The sequence below is a fragment of the Pleurodeles waltl genome, chromosome 6 (genome assembly GCF_031143425.1).
Source record: "Pleurodeles waltl isolate 20211129_DDA chromosome 6, aPleWal1.hap1.20221129, whole genome shotgun sequence".
NCBI lineage: Eukaryota > Metazoa > Chordata > Amphibia > Caudata > Salamandridae > Pleurodeles > Pleurodeles waltl.
The window spans coordinates 201,774,410-201,796,526 of NC_090445.1; the positions used below are offsets into that span (position 1 = coordinate 201,774,410).

Genomic DNA, 22,117 nt, shown 5'->3' on the forward strand with positions numbered 1-22,117 from the left:
GCAAATAAAACATATTTGTCGTTGAATTATTTTATAAATGCACGCGCCATATAATTCGTTTTACGAGGTTTTTTTTGCTAAACTTAGTTTGATTGGTTAGTTAAGCGGGTGTTTTCTGAAAGTGCAACCTGTGAATTGTTACTTTTCATAAGGGGCATTAGGATTTGAGCGTGCCTTGAACTACATTTTCAATGGTCAATCTACTTGCCGGCCCACGATCACATTAAAGCAGCACAGGGTCAGAGCGGCCTCTACTAGGAAGTCTGAAACGGCTTCTTCTTTGGGGGCGTGGTCTTATACTCAAAGGTGGAGGAGAGATACCTTCTTCCCAGAGCGAGGCGGGGCTTGGTGACGGTGCGTCGCTCCAGAAGTATGAGACTAGAAACGCGTCTGTCAATGTGAGTGGCGTTGCTTGTCCCTGATAGCAACTCAGGGGCGTGGCTCTCGGCTGGGGACAAGAGGCGCGTCGGCCAATGAGAGCGGCGCGGGGCGTGCCCTTTGCATCTTTGGGCTCGTGCTGCTCTAAGAGGCGCGCGCCCGGGACCGCTTCAGAGGATTCCCTGGTAGGCGCGAGGCTGCAGCTGCGCGCGTACAGTGCGCCCCATGGAGCCTGTCAGACGTCCGGGCCACCGCGCAGCATGAGCGGCTCCATGGCGGAGAGCCTGCTGGGCTCGGACCACTCAAAGGCTGCCTTCTTGGAGTTCGGAGCGGGCGCCCCCTCGCCGCAGGGCCATTACTCCTTGCACAGCTTCCACACCCCTGCCGAGGGACCCTACGGGGGCTCCGCCTACGGGGGTCGGGCCCTGGGCTACCCCTATAGCCCGCACGGACACCCGCAGCACCATGCCAGCCCTTACCTGCCGTACCACCAAGGGCAGCACGGAGGGAGCCTGGGGCACGGGGGCAGCAGGCTGGAGGAGGATACAGGTGAGTGCTGAGTACGCCGCACACCTGAGTGCATTCACTCCTACCAATGTGCACGCCTCGTCTGTGCAACGGTATCCGGTCTGTCGTGTCCACCTGTGTGCACCCCTCTCACAGCACCCCTCTTGCATATGCACCCCCTTGTCCAGCACAGCTTCCATGCTGCCTACTCGCCTCTGGCCTCACGTGCACGTACCCTACATCTCAGCTGTGGCACTCTGTGCGCATTTTCCAAGGGTGTGTGTACATCCCTGCATAACCAAGTGTATACGACACCCACCTGGGTGCGCGCTTTCTTGGATCTCTCACCCTGCGTGCCACCCTGCACCCTTCACCCCTAACTTGCACGCACCTACTCTTTCTGTGTTCATTCTTTTCTGCCCTGACTGTCTCCACCTCTCACTTGTTTAACCTGTTTTATAATATAACGTGTCTCTGTACTGTCCGGTACGTAACTAGGCGCATTTTTTACCTGCGGTCTGACCGGCTCCAGTGGTGAGCCATTGACCCTCTGATCTGGTACGTTCCCTCGTTTTACCCGTGCACACTCGTGGACATTGTTTAGCCACGTGTAACACAATTTACTGAGTTCTTCGCAGCGGTCGCCTCATCAGGTGGCTGCATCTGACAGACCCGCAGCCTCCTCACACTACGTAGATAGTATGTGGAGCACACCCGTCACCTTCACCCCCAGCAGCGTGTCTTATACCACTTCAGCTTCACCGCGATTCTGTGTCCCAAACCACCCTTCCATCTTCGGCCTGCCCCGATCTCCGTGCCCCTGACATCATCCACTACAGGTCCTTGGGCCCAATTCACTTCTGGTCCTTATGCCCAGTCAACCTAGGCCAGTCACGGAGCCCCAGACATCCCACTGCCTTCCGCGTCTCTGTGGAGCCTGGCAGCCTTTAACTTCCGCCTTCTATGTTCCCCTTCCGCTTTATCAATCTGTGCCACATGTTACACCGTGCCCCCCAAGATCCGACGTCACGTGTTCCTTTCTTTTTTAACCTTTCGCGACTCAGTGGCAATGCCCGCTATCTCTCCCCGACTCAGCGCCCCGTGGTTCTCGTTAGACTGGGCATCCTGCCTTCCAGTGTGCGATCTGGCGTCCTAGGTCGGTCCTGTACCTTCTCAGTGGTTTCACAATGATCTCTTAGGAACTGTACTGTATTTCACCCTCGAACTTCGACCTCATGCCATCATTCATGGCAGATACCTTTCCTCACCTAGGTGTACCTGCCATTCCTCATTTTTAACTTCTCTCTATGCAGCGCCTCGGACCACAATAGGGTCATCAATGCGCTATACAGATACCAAGTACGAAACCATCTCTGCACCACATGACATGCTGCGTCCAGTGAACCCCCCCCAGGTCTTTACCTATGAACCCCAAGACTCCGTGTGCTTCCTGCACCCCCAGTCTCAGTCACTGAGTCTTTTTCGTCCATAAGCATGCGCATCATACGTGTTCTCCACACCAGCGCCCTTAGCCCCTTTGAGAGGTAAGGGTACGCACAAGCCCTTTCACGCTGTGTCACAGAGTCTGACACAACTTTCTCTTCTGTGCACTACACGCGCCTCGGACAGGACCACAGCCCGTCTCATCGGCCCCCGTCCAGCCACGGCCTCTGCTTTCAACACTTTATTGAAAATGGTTTTGACAAACTCCAGATGTTTCCCACACCAGGGCCTGCCCCGGGAATTCATGGGCTGTGAAAGTTCGTCCAAAAAACGCGTATTCTGTTTCCCAGTTGCACAAACAGTGTTGTTATTTATGAGCTTAATTCGCAGGAAAAACACGCGTCCGAACGTGTTAATTCGGGGAGCAGTGAGAGGTCTGCAGCCTGTCACTTATGAAGGACTGCACAGAGAGCCACTTTCATTTTTTTTTAAATATAAACTAAATGTGTATTACATTTTCCATTTGATAACACCATCAGTAAATCGTCGCTTTCTTGTTTTAAATGAATTTATACAAATCAGAAATCTCAACTCTTTTCACACTCCCCAAGTCATTCTTGGAGGTTCCATATGTGTTGTTTTAAGTTGCGATTGCTCAGTTGCAGTCTTTCTGAAATATTATACATAAGCTTCCGTATACGAGATATCATGTCGCATTTCAATTTCCCAGTGAACAGGCGCGTTTTGTTTTTATTGGCGGGATTGCATAGCTGCAAATACCACTAGACAGGCGTTTCACGGCATTATGTTAAATTCTAACACTGTCCTTTGATGTTTACTTGCAAACTGAATCGTATTTGCTATCCGGCACTTTAAATTATAAATTGATATTCTCAAGTGCGGTATTTCAGCGGACAGGGGTGAACTGTTATTCGCAGACGTTATATTTCTTCTTGGTGCCAACCTCTGCGATAGAGTCCTTGTGTATCTATTTGCGCAAAACTATAAATACATTTCCAGTTCTAAACATCCCACATCAACATACATCACCGTACCTATAATACACACCAATATTACAAGCTGTAGGCACCTATGTGTGTTGAATATGTGTGTGCGTGTATAGAGGCTAGTTCTCTTCATGCAGTTGCACGTCTCTGACGGTGCGTTGTGCAGCTCTGCGTGGCTGGCACGGAGGTTGCCCTTCGTGAGTCATGTTCTATTCACTCTGCACCACGGTGTTGCCAGCGTGCATTGGTTTCTTGGTATATCACATTATTGTGTTTACTTGCGTGTCTTCTTGATTGCCTGTGGGCGCTTGAGTGAAAGCGCACGCCCTGAACAGTAGACATGGCGGTGGGAAGCGTCACCCCTGTCCCAGGTCCCTCCGGTGACCATTGCTGCTGCCGTGGGGCCGCGCCAGGTCCGTGGGATGCCCCGGCGGTGCTGCGGCCCTTGCATTAGTGCAGGCTGGGGTCACACCGGTCCTGGGGCCCTCTGGGGCCCTCTGGGGCCCTGTGACTTCAGGGAAGCAGTAAAGAGGATGTGAGGGGCTCGGCTGTGCCTGGCCTGTGAGTGTGTCGAGGCTGGGTCGGTCACACTTCAGTCTCTCATCACGAAAAGAAAGAGAGCGGGCACAGCTAGTGCCTCGAAGCGAGGCTGTCCCGTGGCACGTACAGGCGCCGCGATCTGTTTTCTGCCCGTGCCCCAAAGGGTGAGGTGACACCGGAAGAGCGGGACATCGAAGCATCGGACAGTAGTGAGTAGGGAATAACAGATGTAGCGCTCGCATTGTCATCTGCATGGAAGTGAGTGAATAAGAACAAACCTGGCCGCGTAACGAGCGCGGTGCTCGGCGCTTTACGCTGTCCAGCGTGTGAACGATGCAGAGCAATTCATTTTATCATTATTTGTATTACTATTATTATTGTTACTGTGTACTACATAACAAGTCTATTGTATTCTATTATAGAAAGGGTTGCAGATATGACATTGTGCAGTGCATCAAAAGGATAGAAAAATACAACGTTTACTGCATCTAAAGTGTGTTTATTATATTGTGTGGTTCATTATAAATTAAATATAGCATTGCATTGACGCATGTTGCGAGTGTAGCGTATTATACTGCAAGTACAGTTTAGTACATAATACCTTATGCTTATTTTTAAGTATAATACTCTGAGCTGTCCGTTGCAAATACATACCTTTATGTTATTCATGCCTTAATGTAATATTTTACAGACAGTTATTTTTAAAGCAGACTGCAGGCTGAAGTGCATTACATGTTTGGTATATTAGTGTGTAGTACATTAGATTGAACATGCATTGAACTGTGTTTAAATCCATTTACGGTACATCCATTACACGTATGGTACATTGCCTGGTATGTCACACATTTAGATCATTACTCGTATAGTGCATTACATTGTGTAGTTTATTACACTTACACCATTATGTTGCTTAATAAATACACCGTGTAGTGTTTTGCAACTATAGTGCATACTTCCCACAATAAATTACAATTTGAGTAAATTACATTGTGTACTATGTGGGAAGTCTAGTACATTACCTTGGGTTTCACGTTAGAAACACCTATTAAACAACACAGTTCGGTTAGACGTGCAGCGGTTTACGTGCGCAAAGGTCATTAAGCCTGCATTACATTCCGCCATGTAGTATTTTTCCAGCGCATTTTTCCTGAAACGCGATTCATGCCGCTTGCCTTTGTATTTTAGTTCTGATGTTTTCATGCATCTTTTCTTGAATAATATGTGCATGGTAGTGGGCAGTGTGTGCCCCCATCTCTGCTCGCATCGCTGGCATGTTATGTGATGAGGGTTTCTTGTTCGTGGTGCCAGGTTTACATGTCCCTCTGCCACCTCCAGACTGCAAGGGGAGCCTGAAAGCGCGTTCGCTTCATTGCCTGCATCTATGTCAGCCAAATCCTCTCTTATTTTACCATTTCTCGCGCGTGAGTCCGGGCTGGAGGGTACGTGAGCCCTGTTTAGAAGCAGAGCTGCGGGTTTATTTAGGGCCGTTATGAGGTCGCTCTGGGGAGGTGGCGCAGAGCCGTGCCTCCAGCCCTGGCCGGACCTAATACTGGAGTATATACATACTTTATGTATTGTTTAAAAAGTGTCAGCATACACAACGCTTGGCGTATTCCTCTTGTACATGTAATATTGCACCCGAAGACAACCCCAACTCCACCCTCCAGCCAAAACTTGGGAGTCCATCTCTGTAACATCCTATTTTACGTGGGGCCCCTGCTGTGTGAGTGTGGGGTGAGACGGGTGTACTTGCATCGCTACGCAGCGTACACCCTGTCCTCCCGGCCCAGCCTGCGGGGCTCCCTCCAGTGGGTCCAAAGAGATGTGTGCAGACCTCCGTCTGTGCCCTGCTAGTTTGTCCCTTCCGGCTAGTGCTTAATTTGTAAATCAATAAGTGCGGGGCCCAAAGTTCTTAAATCGGCCGCTAGAGCCACTGGCTTGTAAATACCAACGCTGTCTCGTCCTGATGCCACCTCATGCCTCTGTTGCCCACCACCAGTCACCCTTTGATTCTGTCCCCTAAATTAATTTTCATCCCTTCTGCCTCCTTTTGTCACGGCTTTCTCAAATATTGCCCCCTCCCACCTCCCTGCTTTTCTCTCTCTTTCAGGTTTGAAATTAAATAAAAAATAAGTATCGGTGCCCAAACTGAGAGCCGGCGGGCCCCACCTACAAATACCGGATTACACGAACCACTACTTCTGGCTCTCCTGTGTACGTGTCGGCAGAGACCCGGATTTATAGCTCAGCGAGGCTCCTATAAGGAGCTGTAAGGGTAGGAGATTGTGTGCTGTGTAGTGCACCACCCTGCCCTCCCGGGCACACACCGCAGGACACCCCTACTGTGCTGTGCCAGGCTGCGCCTTCCCGGCTGTCCTCTGTACGTGGCTGCACAGCCGCGGGTTTATAGCTCAACGAGGCTCCTGCTCCTGTGTAGAGACCTACTAATGATAAAGGCATTGTGAACAGTCTGGGGGTCCCTTGTCTGTAGGGGCGGGGGGGGGTCTACAAGTAGGGCTCGGTTATTCGTGACATGGGATAGGACTGTATGGCCAGTCCCGTGTTCACAGTCAGTGAAGTGTACATGCCTGGATTAGAAGGCCCGTCAGGTGCTTCTATAGACATGAGGTAAAGAGGCGCTATATATGCGCCCTTGGATTGACGAAACCGCTGTGTTTTAGCGATGTGCATGTCTCTGTATTTAATAAAACAATATCTTGTTGCTATAAAATAATTTACACCATAGCTGCCATTTTAAACACAAACCTCGCTCCTGAGTTCTGTGTGCTGGAAATCTCCCCGATGACCTGCACTACCTATTTATAGTGTGACTGGGATTGCATTTCCTGCAGGTAGTGGACGGGGCAGAATGGCTGTTTTTATATAAATGGTCGCATTTACACTTATTGTGTAAGTGGACGGGTTTTAAGAGCGCGTTGGATGCCTATGTAACAGTCCCTGTTTCTATAAAGATATCCTTCTGTTGCGCTTGCACTTAGAGGTAAAACATTTAATCTCCGTGTTCTGCACCCGCAGAAGGGCCCACCCTGCGACCCCCGCTTCATTGCCATAAGCTCTCAACTACGCGCAGAAGTAATTTAACACACAGCAGGGGGTACTTTATTTTCCGTGCATCTTGTGTAGCCGAAGGAAAGGTATCTGGAAAGATGTGCTTGGGTGTTTTCTGTAGGCGCTATATTGATGCAAAGCGTTGCAGGTGTCACCGAGAGTAACATTTCTGTATAGAAGGGCTGCATTTCAGCGAGAAAACTCGCAGGAGCGCTATATGCCAAAAGGTCGGTGTTCGTGTGTGAGTGAGCCTGCAGGCTGTGTCCAGAGAACTCCTCGTTGTTACCGGGTAACGTGGAGATGGGCGTCCTTTATACCGCATATACTGACCGCGGGAAGGGACCACCCTGTGCCTACATATACTTGTGCAGAGCGACATTTCTCTGCTTTGATTAGAAAAAGCCCGGGATATAGGTAAAGAGATTTACAGACGATTAGAGTAATGAATGGGTATTTGCGAATTGGTGAGGGGCCCGGGCGTACCTAGTGAAACGCACAGTTCGTTAGATCTCAGTATTGATACAGGCATAGCCTGATTTATTTTCTATAGATCTCCGATAGGGTATGTCGGGCAGTGCCCCTCGGTTTTTGAGTAATCGATAGCTGTCTATATCACACTCACGCACCCTGGGGGCTGTTTTATGGGAGTGGCGATTATGTATCCGAGCGATTGAAGTCCCCTATATATCCTGGTGATTTATAGAATGTTCGGTTTCATCCCTGATTAATGCATGCCGTTGATGCCCACCTATATGAGCTGAAGAACCGCTACCGAGTTGTAGGCGGCCTTGTTTCAGAGTGGCTGTATATTGAAGGTGTATTTCTCTCTCTCTCTCTCTCTCTCTCTCTATATATATATATCTATATCTATATCTATATATATATATATAGGAGCGGTGTATATGTGCAGTGATTTGTTGGTGCCCAGATTTCGTGGTGTGTACATGTACAAGGTGTCGTGCTTTATGTAGAACCTGATGTGTAATTATGCACTAGGGTTTTTTGTTAGTCTATCATGTGTTCAGTGATTTGTTGGTGCCCAGATTTCGTGGTGCGGATATATACAAGGTGAAGTGCTTTATGTAGCAGTGGATATTTATGCCCGCCGGGTGTTTGGTGTATCCCTGCGGTGATTTGTTGGTGGCAGATTTAGGTGTGTATACAGTGTTTTGTTTTATCTAGTAGTAGTTGTGTATTTATGCACCTGGTGATGTTTGAGGTATCTGTGCAGTGTGATTTGTTAGTGTTCAGTTTTCGGAGTGATTAGGTGTATACAGTGCTGTGTTTTTATCTAGCAGCGGATGTTTATTTATGAACCTGGGGATGTTTTGCTGTATGGGTGTAGTGATTTGTCGGTGGCCAGGCTTCGGGCGGGGTGGATATAGGTAATTATGATTTTATTTAGAATTTTTGTATCTATTTTAGTGTGCAGTGAAATGCCCGTGTGCAGATTTCGGGGTCGGTATACAGTGTTGCATTTTTATCTAGCGGTGGCTGAACCTGGAAATGTTTGTTGTATGAGGCCAGCGATTTGTCGGAGTCCAGATTTCTGCGTGGACAGAGGTGGTTATGATTGTATCTTGCATTTGGTGTTTATGCAGTTAGGGGTAGTGTTTGGTGTATGTGTGCCGTGTTTTCTCGGTGTCTAGATTTCAGGGTGGATATTGGTAATTATGATTTTACCCAGCAGTTGCTGTTTGTTTATGCCCTTGGGGTGTTTGATGCATATGTGCAGTGATTTGTAGGTGGTAGGACTTCCGGAGGGGTACAGGTAGCCCTGTTTTACGCAGCAGCGGGTGTTTGTTTATGCACGTGCAGTGATTTGTCGGTGGCCAGATCCCGTCCAGATAAGCGCCACAGACAGATTTATAGCCCGCTGGAGCGGTGTGTGCGCGACGGAGGTGCTCGCCCCGCCGTCCAAGGATCCGAGGCGAGGCCCGGGGTGGAGATAAGAGCTAATCACAAAACAAAACATATCACTGCAATTACCCCCCGCGCGCAGCCGGCGCGTTGACACTGGGTGGAGCCGAGCTGGGCTTCTGTGTGTTTCTCTCGCTCTTCGCGCTTCACTCGCTGGCTCCGGCTGTTTCAGGCCGCACGTCTTTGACAGTTAAGTACTTGAAGTTAAGGATTTGTTTGATTCGAATACGCGGTCTTGTTTTTCGGTTTACAGGGAAGTGTCGTCCCTAAATAGCCGGACCGCTGGCAACAGTTGTGCTGTCAGTGTTATGTAATGGAGGCAAAAACAAATGACATGAAGTGAAGCAGATGCTGATCCCCTTTAGTGCCTTCGAGTCCGCAGCACGTCGAGGTGTGTGGCTCTGTGTGCAGCACATGCCACACTCCAACGGCGCCTAGTCCTTCGGTTGTAAGCAAGGACATATGTATTGCACAAGTAATTAAAATCACTCCAATTAAAACACACACCTAGTCCGCCGTGCGCATAGCATCAAGTTTCCGGCGTTAGTTAAAAAAATATCTACTGACCAAGTCTGATTTTTTTCTAATCTCTATAACCTTCCGTATGGGAAATGTGATTTAAGAATCAGACAGAAGCCGAATCTAGTTAATGTCCGCTTTTAAGTAAAAAAAATGGACGCTAAAAATACTTTAGTCTAAAACCCATATGAGCTGTAAAACACCCACGAGTGTCTCCTTGCGTCCAAGTCCGCCATACCCTCGTGGAAGGACATGGGTTTAGGTTATTTCGCAAAAGGTGGTTTATTCGGCCGTAAGTGGTGGGATTTATGAACGCTTCGCCTTTCATCGGCCCTGGAAACAAGCGCGCGTAGGTATTCTTGGTCGATCTTGGAGTCATTTTCGCGGAGATGCTTGTATGCGGACACCTGCTTATCTGCGTGCACTGTTCTATGTATCCTTCCAGCTTTGGGTCCTTGTCTATTCCACCACTTCCTTCGATTTATCCTCTTCGCTGTTACAGGGACCGGATGTGACGTCACGTGAAAGCAGGGCTTGGTGTGAAAGGGTGCCTTCTGGCAGGCATAAGCAGCTGTGAAAATATAAATATATATTTTTTATATATATATATATATATATATATATATATATATATATATACCTTTCTTTCAGTTTCATATAGCGCGAACTCCAAACGAAGGTTTTGGGGCGCGTTACATGCGCACAAGTTACGTCACACAAGGACACATTCATTTTTTGGTGGGCACGGGGAGATTAAGTGATTTGCCCAGAATCACAGGATGTTAAACCCACACTGAGACTCGAACCTGGTCCCCCAGCTCCAAAGTCGACATTTCTGTGTGGATGACAAGTTCAATAACGGGATAGAAATGGGTCTTCATCCTGATTTCGACGCTTCGCACATCCTGACATTGCCGTGGCGCGAGATAGACCTATGAACTTTGCCCGAGGGTGAGAGCTCCCCCTAACCCACCGATCTCCTGCAGCTGGCCGCTCCAGCGCCTTTAGAAACCAGTCATTCTCAACGCACACCCTCCCTGCAACCCGGAAGAGGGTGTCCTTGTCCTCCCGGTGCTGCTGGGCTGTTCATCAGCAGCGCCCCCGGTATCAGCCCATACCCTGACTAGCAGTTCTTTATAAAGATGAGTCGAGGTGTAAGAGAGGCGGGGTCTGCATGCTGCTGACTTCACTGGGGTCCAAGGGTACAGGTATGGACACGAGTGAGGGCACCCTACTGGGGGGAGGGGGGGAGGGGTGTTGCTGGCAGGGGTAGGAGGGAACTAAGGAAAGTGGCGAGGTTTGTAGCATGCAGGGTTGCAGTGGCCATGGCAGGGAGGGAAGTCAGCAGCATACTTTGTTGGCATGGGGTGGCTTGGGCATTGGTGATGGCAAGGAAGTGACATCAGCTGAGTGGCTGTTGGTATGGGTTTTAGCGATGATGGGGAGTATTGACCATGGGGAGTGGTGTTCCCATGTGAGGCTGTTGGCCTAGTGTTTGTGGTTGGGTTGCTGGAAGTCTTGGCAGGCCTTGACTGAGGATTTGTTGTGAGGTTGGTAAGGCGGGGTGGGCAGTGGCAGGAAAGTGACGTCTGCAGGGGAGACTGTTGGCCATGTGTTTTGTGGTGGGGTTTTGTGGGAGATAGAGTGGTGATATTTACTACAGTAGCAGGAGTAGGGGATCGGTTGGCGTGACAACAGGGGTTAGCACGTGGCAAGAAGAGATGTTTGCTATTAAGAGTTTGTTTTTTGGTTTGCAAGATGTCTAATGAAGCAGTTGCTTTACACCGGAGGCCTTTTATGAGCTGCCGGCAGGGAAGTGGATGACTTTGAATAGAAAATAAGGGTGATACAACGGAGAAGGGGCAGATATATTTTTGTGTATGGACATAGTGAGCAATTGCTCAGGGCACCACCTTCCAAGGAATCCTCTGGGAAGACAAACTCTCTCTCTGGCTCTCCTTTGTATATTTCTATATTTCAGCCTCTCTCTCATCTACCCACCTCTTATACATCTGGCTCCATCTCTCTTTTTCCGGTGGAGAGGATGTAGCGCAGCGGTCAGAGCGACTGTCTCCGGAGGTCTGGGTTTGAACCTCAGCGTCGGTGCAACGTCTTGTGATTCTGGGCAAATCACTTAATCTCCCTGTGCCCTTGGACAGTGCCTTGAGACCCTCAGGGGTGATAAGCCACGCTATATAAATCTATGTGTCATTTTCATTTTTCACTTAATCTTAAGGATTTTTGGATCCCCAGAAAGGCATATTTTAGCATTTTTTGTTGTTGGTGATTCCATTTTTGAAAGTGAGTGTGGCATACTTCGGTCTTCAGTTAGCAGAAAATGAGTAATAAAATTAAAAGTTATTGCGAACAGTGCCCCCCAAAATACATCTTCTCCAGGGCCCCAAAAATCCTCAAGATGACCATGGGGAGGATATCTCCATTTCCTTAAACCATGTCCCTTATGTAACACTTTTCTTTTCTAATCTGAAATTGCCACCACCTCTGCGAAAGTAATATAACAGGCATGAGGGAAAGTTCAGGAGCAAATTGGTCACCAACGTTTAAAGTCAATTTGTGATGAATTGTTCCCCCTTCCAGCTCCTTAGTCACTTAGACTTTCTACAACAAAAATGTCTACAACACGATTCCTAAAAATGATTTACTATAATAATATCAACATGCACCTATATCACCATATATCACCATTAAAAATGGATAATAAATAGGCTAATATTCAGGATGAAAGCTAAAACTGTCAATCTCTCCAGCTCTATAATAAGTGGATTTTAACATCTAGCTAGTCGGTGCAGGTGGTTGATAAAGCACTCGAAGTTGTGTGTTCTAGACGTCTTTGCTGTATTATGACACAGAAGCACTTTAATTGCTGATGCTATTGCTGATATGTGCATATACAATCGCTGCAACATTCACGTTTAAAGTTTTTTTTTAATTTTTTGCCATTATGCCCTTTTGCGTGTGTCTCTAGTATAGTACACAGGGTTAAGCATCATTGTAAAAACTAGTGTTAGAGCAGTTCTGCAGGTCACACATTAAAACTCTGATGGAGCCTGCAAAAACAGACATATCAATCCAGCTCTCATAGAGAACTGTTGGATAAAACCCTAAACAGTTAACAAAACTTGCCAAAAAGTTAGCAATTTCTCAACCCCTCACCTTTTATTGTCAGCATTCACCCAAACAGACATTCCAACCACTTCCACGGGGGCCAAACGCCTGTTATTATATAAGTGGTCGCATTTAGGGAAGGATGCTCCTTTTGTGTAACTGGACGGGTTTTAAGAGTGTGTTGGTTTCCTAGGTAAGTGAAGAAATCATTGTTTCTATAGATATATCGTTCTGTTGCGCTTGTACTTAAAGGTTAAACATTTAGGGGGTCATTCTGACCCCGGCGGTCATGGACCGCCGGGGCCAGGGTTGGCCGCCGGGGCCAGGGTTGGCGGGAGCACCGGCAACAGGCTGGCGGTGCCCCGCAGGGCATTCTGACCGCGGCGCTTTGGCCACGGTCAGAAGAGGAAAACCGGCGGTCTCCCGCCGGTTTTCCGCTGCCCATAAGAATCCTCCATGGCGGCGCAGCTCGCTGCGCCGCCATGGGGATTCTGACACCCCATACCGCCATCCTGTTCCTGGCGGCTCTGCCGCCAGGAACAGGATGGCGGTATGGGGTGTCATGGGGCCCCTGGGGGCCCCTGCAGTGCCCATGCCAATGGCATGGGCACTGCAGGGGCCCCCGTAAGAGGACCCCACTTTGTATTTCAGTGTCTGCTTTGCAGACACTGAAATACGCGACGGGTGCAACAGCACCCGTCGCACCTTCCCACTCCGCCGGCTCCATTCAGAGCCAGCGTCCTCGTGGGAAGGTTGATTTCCACTGGGCTGGCGGGCGGCCTTTTGGCGGTCGCCCGCCCGCCAGCCCAGTGGAAATCCCAGAATCACCGCAGCGGTCTGACGACCGCGGTGCGGTGTTCTGGCGGGGGTACTTTGGCTGGCGGCCTCCGCCGCCCGCAAGGTAAGAATCAGGGCCTTAATCTCTGTGTTCTGCACCCGCAGAAGGGCCCACCCTGCGACCCCCGCTTCATTGCCATAAACTCTCAACTACGTGCAGAATTAATATAATACACAGCTGGGGGTACTTTATTCCGTGCATCTTGCGTGGGTGAAGGAAAGGTATCTGAAAGATGTGTGTTTGAGTGTTTCCTCCACTTCGATCAGGCCTTCAGTGATGGGTGGTCGTACTGTCTGTCCGAGGTGCTCTAACAACGTGTATTATTATTTCAGCTTACCCACTGCTTGGCTCTACTCTCTGCACTGGATGCATTCCCTCTGTGGCTCACGAGATGGAAAGGCTGTGGCGTCATTGTAACTCTGAGGTACCAAACCTCGGAAGTGAAGGAGGTCGGTAGCTACACATGTAGGCCAGTGGACTACTACATCTCGTGCAAGAATCTGAGTTTGACTATTTGCATCCCCCACTGTGGGCCACTTTAGCCTTTTATCCGTCAGGGTCTTTAAAAATGAGGAGTTGAGTAACAATAAACAAGTCCCAATAAACATAATTTATCTGCCAGTAGTGCCACAGACCTTCTGAGGTGAAGGGACACTTTAACGAATTCTTGTTATGATATGCATTGGTCATTTTCTAAAACGTGTTCCTGACTCTAGTGTGTATTTTTTCATCCCCTCCTTGGCTTATATCCACAAGTGGTAAAAGTCTAGCACAGGTGCTATAGCACCCACCATATTAGTATAAATGCCATTGACATGTGGTAACCTCTTTCTATCATCCACATGTAAGTCTTGAGGAGGACACCACTTGAACTAATGCTTGGAATGTCATCTGGCAGGGCCAATATTTGCCTCCATGCACACCCTTAACCTTGTCTAGAAATGATGTGGTAGGTGGGAATTAGGTTGGAGCCCCATACTTGCGCCCTGGCAGTGCCCTAATTAAATCCTTGGAGAGGATAGTTTCCTTATTTCACATTGAAAGCTCGCATCACCTTCATCGTTGCATTCCTACATTGTTATCCTATGATTTAACCAAGGATGCCTAGCAGGGTGTAATGTAGGCCCTTGCAGGGGGAGGGTGTCGAGGGGGTTGAGTGTTAAGCAGGGTGGGACTGACCTATAGAGCAATCAAGCAGTGCCCGACGGGCTGGTCTAACAGGTCAGTATGTGAGACGATTTTTTGCCGGTTAGTGGTCGTGTTTTGTGGTCCGTTGGGCCGTTTATTTACTGTTGATTTCCCTGATATTAACACAAACATCGCCTGCAGCAACTACAAATCCATGCAGTCTTCAATATCCTGAAAAATACATATACAGTGCGTGTTTGCAAGTTTAAACCTACCCCAGTTTGCAAAGATGGGACACTTCTTTAGCTTTATAATTCACTATTAGGATCCACTTTTATTTTTGTGCAGGGACCCATTTTCTGTCCTAATCCAGCCATGCCCCCAAGCCCTTTAGGGCCACCATAACCCATCAGGGCCCCACTCATCCAAACTTCAATGAATAGTTGTGAGCTATTCACTTTCTGTGCGGTGGGGCGGGTGAGGGAATGTGGTTTGGGGGTGGGGTGGCGGAGGCTTCATGTTGCACTGTGCCACTGTGCCCAAGGCAGGTTATTAACAAATAGAATACTAGGATGGGCCTACTTACTGCCAGCCCATAGTGTATGCATCTCAAGCTGTTACTGTAATTTTTTGTATAATTTTTCAAAGCTTAACATTTTTGATTTAGTATAATTTATCTTGCTACCATAAATACTGCACACAATTTACAGTGATAATGGTGTTCTTTGGAGACCTTTAGGAATATGAATAGGCAAACGTCTTTATATTGTATCTCAGAGATATGCTTACCTCACATTTCAGAGGAGAACATGTAAACTATGTGCAGAGGTGCCAAACGCAGGTCCTAGAGGGTTGGATGCTTGCCATATTTCCAGGGTAATCACTGTCTGTGTAAATATGTTACGTTCAGACTCATTATATGCAAATGTATTTTAGGAGGATCTCTTCAAAAAATTTCATGGATCTGGCTCTCTTGAACGTATGTGGACATCCCTCTTCTAAGGCAAGAATAGATATGAAATATAATGATTAAAAGCAAAGGCCGAAGGATGCCAGCTTGCGTCACCCTACTTTTAGCTGATTGCTTGCCTTTTTAGTATAGTGCTTTATACCACTGTTTATCTTGAACCTATTTTAACAGCTGTCAGTTTTTGTCTAGACTCAATTGGAGGCTGAGTTGACCTTGTCAAGATTAAAACTTTTGACCTGCAGGTCAGACCAGCTGTACAGAGCGTTTAACCAATTGAGGTATCTTGCCTGCTGTTGCTGATATTCTCAGATGCTTGACTTGCAGAGCCTAACTTGGGTGTAATCCCCATGTCCATTTACCTTCAGCGATGCCAAAACCATGGAATACACCAAACTTGCAGTCTTCTCATACTGTGCCTATATACGACCTGTCACAAGACATAATGACATTTCTAGGTGTGCATTAAAGTAGCTATAATCTGTATCTGCTTTTGCTAACAATACTTAATTACTCACTCAAATGGTGAATCCAATAGAAGGTCTTATCTATAGGGACGCACCACAGGCCCTAATGAATCAACTGGGTTTCTCTCTTGAAAACTGCTTCATCAAAAGGGGTTCCGAAACCCTGTAAAAATCAAAGTATAGTTCCTGAGAAACCACACCATTGTGGTAAGTACACCCACACTGTTCCATTAAGTTATTACTAGATGGGGTTGGGGGACGCCACAGAGGAAAAACACAAAACTACTTGAGTCGTTTTGTGGGTCTTTTGATTTTTTTTTTTTTACATTTAATTTCACAGTTGAATGGGCGACTGCTGGTTCCTTGACGCCATGCATAGTGGGAAATATTTTGGGCCCCGGGCTTCCTAAATTCTACCCTCAGCACCAGTGACTCTAGATTTTTGAATAAGTAGAAGTATTGTGAAACCATTTACCTGCACCAGATCTTTTGCAGATGTAAGACGAGTCTAGTTCAGTGCAATAAATGCTACCAGGTGCCGACCTTAGAAATGGAAACTCCTAATTAGGGTATGCTATGCAACAACGGCAAGTCGCTACCTCTATTTCGCGGGTCATCCTTTGAAAACAGGGAAAATGTCAGCATAATTTATTGCCTTTTTGTCCATATTTCGATCATCCAGCATTCCAATGGTGCTTGCTAGTTTGCAGTTACTTATTTAGTTTGCAGTGGAATAGAAACCCTCATCTATTTCCCTTTAAAACATCTTTCCATTTCTGTTTAACATTTCAGATCCAATATACTGCTTCATTTTATTCTAGCTGTACCATATCATTCATCCTCATCCTTTCATCACTCCCTGACCCTCAGATGGGATCCGGCACCAACAAAGTTGGAGTGCTCATATATATATTTCCCATAAAATCACTCACTTCTATTAAACATTTTTCTATTCCTAAACACTCTTTTCTCGTCTTTTCTCACCACCTCGATCATCACATGGGCCTCTACTTTTGGAGCATCAGATGAGACAGACTGAACAATCCTTTTCCAACAGCTCTTTGCCTTCCGATTCCTTGGATTTTGCGGGTATTCAACAACTCCAGCATCTACATCATCTGGAGGCTTCATACCATTCGCTCAGCTGTACATCCAAGCACTACCACGTTAGAAGAGTAGATTGTTTCCTTTTCTTTCTCCTACTTAACTATCCTACCAACCTCAAAGGGTACTTAGCCCTGAGGGGCAGCTGCTTCCTCTGACATAGTCAACATAGACTGTCTGAGGTCAATACTTCTTTCTAATGTCATGCTTACTGTTCTGTCTCCCCATTTCCTGTGCATAAAATTCACCTAGCCTCCTTCAACATCCTTTCATGATTCAACAAAATAACTTTTTTCAAATAACACATTTTATTAGGTTTCGTAAAATCTGGCTAGTGGGCCGGAAGGATACAGGAACAATTTTATAATAAGAAACTGTACAGTTAACATCATTCAGGTACTCGTGCCCCCATCCCACCATCCCCTCCAATCCTGCCCCTACTCCAACCCCAATGAAGAATCCCCGTTGCGCATGTTTTGGCGATGGCAGGCTTGCCACTTGCCTCATTTTCTGATTTCTTTGTCTAGGCATGTAGCAACAGTACGAGGAGGCGGCAGCACTATACCCCTGTAGTCTACCCACCGTTGCCAGATTTAGTTTTTTTTTGTGGGCAAACCAGCGCATGAAATATCGGTATTTCCATCCCCATTCAGAGGTCCAATCCCCTCTTCCACGCGTTCAGGCAGGGTGCAATGGTGAATTTCAATATGTGTGCTATGTTCCTTTTGGCTGTTGTAAGACCCAAAAAGAGAAGCACCAGTTTACATTGATTCCCCCTGATTCCCTCTGTGATGTGCAAAATGGACAACTTAGGATCCTGTGGAATCTCCAAAGCGAGTACATTACTAAGGCAACCGATCATCCTCTGCCAAAAGGAACCTAGGGAGGACACTCCCATACGGTGTGTAGGAAAGTACCTTCTGCTGCGTCACATCTAAGGCACCCTGGGGACCCCACCGTTCCCATTTGCCACAGTTTATGTCTGGTATAGTATGCCCTGTGCAGATATTTGAATTGAATGAGGCACAGCTGGGCAGAGATCACGGCCTCTCTGGGTGCTCTCAGAGCCTTCATCCAGTCGTCATCATCATCTAGAGTACAAGGATCCTGTTCCCAGACTTGTCAGAGGGAGGAGAGAGGATTTGTTTAATTAATTGTTAGTGAGCGATAGAGTTTGGAGATTTTGTGGTCCCCCATGTCAACAGTAAGACGTTTTCCCTCCGAGGGGTTAAAGTCAGGCAGGGTGTCTAAATCCTTGATATGGGGTGCAAAGGCATGTCGCTGCTGGAGGTAGCTGTGAAATTGACTGTAGTGCAGTTGAACCTCATGCTGTAACTTCTGGAAGGACTTCAGCACTCTGCCTGTCATAACATCCCCCAAAGTCGAGATGCCTATCGTCCCATTTTTTAAAGCCCTCCGGGTTGGTCACCTGACTCGGAAAGGTCTCATGCCATAGTGGTGTACATTTGGGGAGCTTTCCTCATCAGTCCCAGCGTCGCAGTATGGTTCGCCATATGTTGAGCACTACCTGGGTTGCGGATGGGAGTACATTTATTTTAGCAGTCTGTACAAGAGTGACAATAAGTTATTATTGCCCATCGCCCATCTCTTGGTGGTGTATGCGGGGTCATCATGGCGGGCACACCACATTTTTGTTTATTATAAGTAAATGTGACGCTGCATAATAACAAGAGTATACGTCCGCCACGGTGATGCACCTGCAGTAAGTGGATTAGACACATGTGGCCAAGCCCACACGGGTGGTTCTTCTGGCCCAAAGAAAGCCAGACAGAATGGAGTTAACTTGTCTAAATCAGATTTTGTGGATTGCATAAGGGAAGTTTTGGATTTGGTACAATAGTTGAGGGAGGTTGACCATCTTGAAAATGGACGAATGGCCCATCAGGGACAGAAGCAGTAGGGACCACGTATGGATTTCCTCATGCATTTTAGGTATGGCTACTGCAGTATTTCTAGCCTATGACTGGTTCTCATCCGGTAATAGGTACACTCCTATATATTCGAAGCTTGTGTCAGTTGCAGGAATGTTACATGTTCAGCCAAATGGCCCTGTGTACCCCTTTAGTGATCGGGAAGATTTAGAAGGGTAACAAAATACATTTTTGAACCATCAGTGGCCATATTACTATGTCTTGGAGACTACCTATCCCCGTCCTCCAAGTATTACTCTTAACCTAATTTCCAGGTGGTACAGCAACAGCTTTACCAAGTGATGGCTGAGGTTCTTCCGGAGAAAAACAAAAGCTCAAACAATCTGACTCAGTGCATCCCAATATGCCAGGACGACACCACCCAATTCTCAGATCTGTGACTCATTATTGTCTATAGGTGACTCTAGGACTCCTGATAAATATATTCAAACAGTGCAAGTTAAGTCTGTCCTACTTAAGCATGTCTTCCAAGAGAGTCCTTTTCACATTGGCAAGGCACTTTCTATTCTCTGAAAAGCTGGTCCTCACGCATCGGGTTCTCCCTAATAAAACTTATTTTACTGAGATTTCTCCATCTCATGCAGTACAGTGCATCTCCTTGGCGTACCCTCCAGTCATGACAAAACAGAACCTTCTCATTCTCTGCATCTTCACAAACCGCCGCATAATGCTTCTCGGTGTCGCTGAGTGATTCTTTCAACTACCTGCGCTTTCTTAATTTGCAGAACACTCTTTCCTTGGGAGGATTCAATCATCAGAAAAAAGTAGAGATCTTATTCTCCTTACTCCTTGCTAAACTTGGTGTTCATGCATAAGGAATCAGGAAGAACTGTGCTCTAAACATTGAGTGGCAGGGCTGATTGGATTTAGCGAGCTGATCACTTGGAGGTTGTAAGCCTGGCTCAAGATTTACAGATGCTTGAGTTTTTGCCTCAAAGGTTTAGTTGACCCTATCGGCAGGCACATGGTGATGCACAGTTAAGATTCTCAGTACTTAAGACAAACAATTGGGCACGACAGATAGTATTGTCATTTCTACTGGTGTAGGGCTTGGTGCTGTCTATTTGGAATGCACTATGCACCCTTTTACTCTGCTTACTCCAAATGCAAACAAAGAACATCAAACACTATGCGTATTCTAGTTTTCATTGCCATAGTTTAGTACTGTGTAAGTTACAGAAAGAAAGGGTTAATACCCATTCCGTCCCGACAAGATAGAAATGGTGGCTATCACAAGTTGGAGCGCTGGAGCACAGATTGCCATTAGACTTCTAAAGGTGCAAGTATATGAGTTAGCAAAGGGAGCCAGTAGGTAACTAATAACAGCGAGGATGCTAAGGCTACAGGTTGCACTGATCACCTCACTATACAGCAACCAAACTGAGACACTGATCGCATGACCATTGCCCATTTAAAAGCTGATTTCAAAAGGGGGAAGGCAGCTCACAAGTGGCGGCATACAGGTCTACTTTGCTGCCCCCAAAAAAATTCTCATGCCATAGCTATACAGTCATTCACTTTGGAAAAAGTGCCAGTGTGATTACCAATGCCAATTTTCATGTAAATCTGTGTAGGAGAAAAAAACGTTAGGAGGCCTGGGGGATGAAGGGGGTTTAATAAAATGTTTCCCATTTAAGCTCTAATAGAAAAGTTTGCTTGCACCTGTAGGCAAATCTGCTGAAGGGATTTCCACCATATATGGCATGAAAGTATAACTTTACTCAGGAACAGTGTTGTAAATCTGTTCTGTAGGTTTTGAGATTTAAGCATTAAAAAAGTGGCAGAGCAGGCTTTTAAGAGTTAACATGTTTAAATATCTATGCCATTTAAAATAATTCGCCAATCCTGCAATCACATTTTATTTTTTCTCAGAAGAGGATTTCTTCCACAATCTTGAAATTTACGATTTTTGGAAAAAAAATCACAAATGTTGCATTGTGGAAAAAGCACCTTCCAAAGGACTGGTGGTTTGCTGGGGAAACCATGGATGGAAAATAGCAATACAAATCTAGAAAAATGTTGAGCTGTCCACAATAAAAATTGGATTGTTAAAAAAAAAAAATTGATTCCAATGCCGTCATTTATGATTCTGAAAAAAAGGCACTACTTTGGTTGAAAAATCACGATTTTCAGGAAAATAGTATATCTCAACACAGAAAATAAATAAGATGTTTTTTAAACGTAGGACAGGAACCACCATTGCACAGAGCCAAAGACCATGTGAATTAGGGGCAGGCTGCCAGTAGATGGTTTGAAAAATCCCTCCACACAACCCCTGCTGTGCACAACTTTAGGCATGTGCAGTGGAGATTGGCTGCCTGCAGTTGGTTGGGTGCAGACCTAGCCAGAGGTGATGCCTTGCGGCAAACCACTGATACTCATTTCCTAAAGCTGTGTGCAGCAGGATTTGGCTTAGTGCAGCGGGGTGGATGTAGGACCTAGCCACAGGCCAGCAGACGCTAGAAAAAAAGTGTATTATTAAAAGAAAACAAAAACAAAATTTGCTGAAGAAACAGTTAAAACTGAGGTATGGTTTGGGCTGAAATGTACACAGCCACCGAAATTTGACAGTTTCGGTTTGCAACACACATAATACACGCCAAACTCACGTCACAGTCGCAGCAGGAGAGCATTTATGAGGTGTTCTATCCTCTTCGAACCCCAAAGAACCTTACAGAAGCAGGTATTCTTCCATGATATAATGTATGGAGAACAGGAGTTGGAGCATCAGCAGATAGTCTGACAAGTTTTCAAACTGCTTTTCTGCTTACCAGTCTTGTTGACCTACTGCTGTCAGCCACCTTTTTACTTTGTATATAGGGAAGGCAACAATTCAAAGACACTCTTTAACATAGTCCATAGGAGACGTGGCTTTGGAAGACCTCCTAGTTACAAGGTCTAAGGGAGAGGTGGCTATTTGAATATCTCACAGCTACAGGCTCTATATGAAAGACAGCTCTTTGAAGACCTTCTGGTTACAAGAGGTGTCTATCGAGAAACCTGGTTGCAGGTCTGTATAAGGGGCAGCCGTTCAAAGCCAGCATCTTTAAAAGGGCTATCCTAGAGGCGACTATTTGAAGACCTACTTACAAGGCCTACAGGGGAGGCAGCTATTGGAATACCTCCTGGTAAAAGGTATTTAGGAGAGGTCC

General features: G+C 46.7%; 1 protein-coding gene across 1 annotated transcript in view; it reads left to right on the forward strand.

Annotated features, from left to right (window-relative positions):
* Nucleotides 1–542: 542 nt before the first annotated feature.
* DLX4 (distal-less homeobox 4) overlaps nucleotides 543–22,117 on the forward strand; it is a 38,301-nt gene continuing 16,726 nt past the window's right edge. The window contains exon 1 of the mRNA XM_069237814.1: nucleotides 543–927. Within this exon, the coding sequence (XP_069093915.1) occupies nucleotides 639–927 (289 nt within the window). The 5' untranslated portion in view covers nucleotides 543–638. The remainder of the gene's footprint in view (nucleotides 928–22,117) is intronic.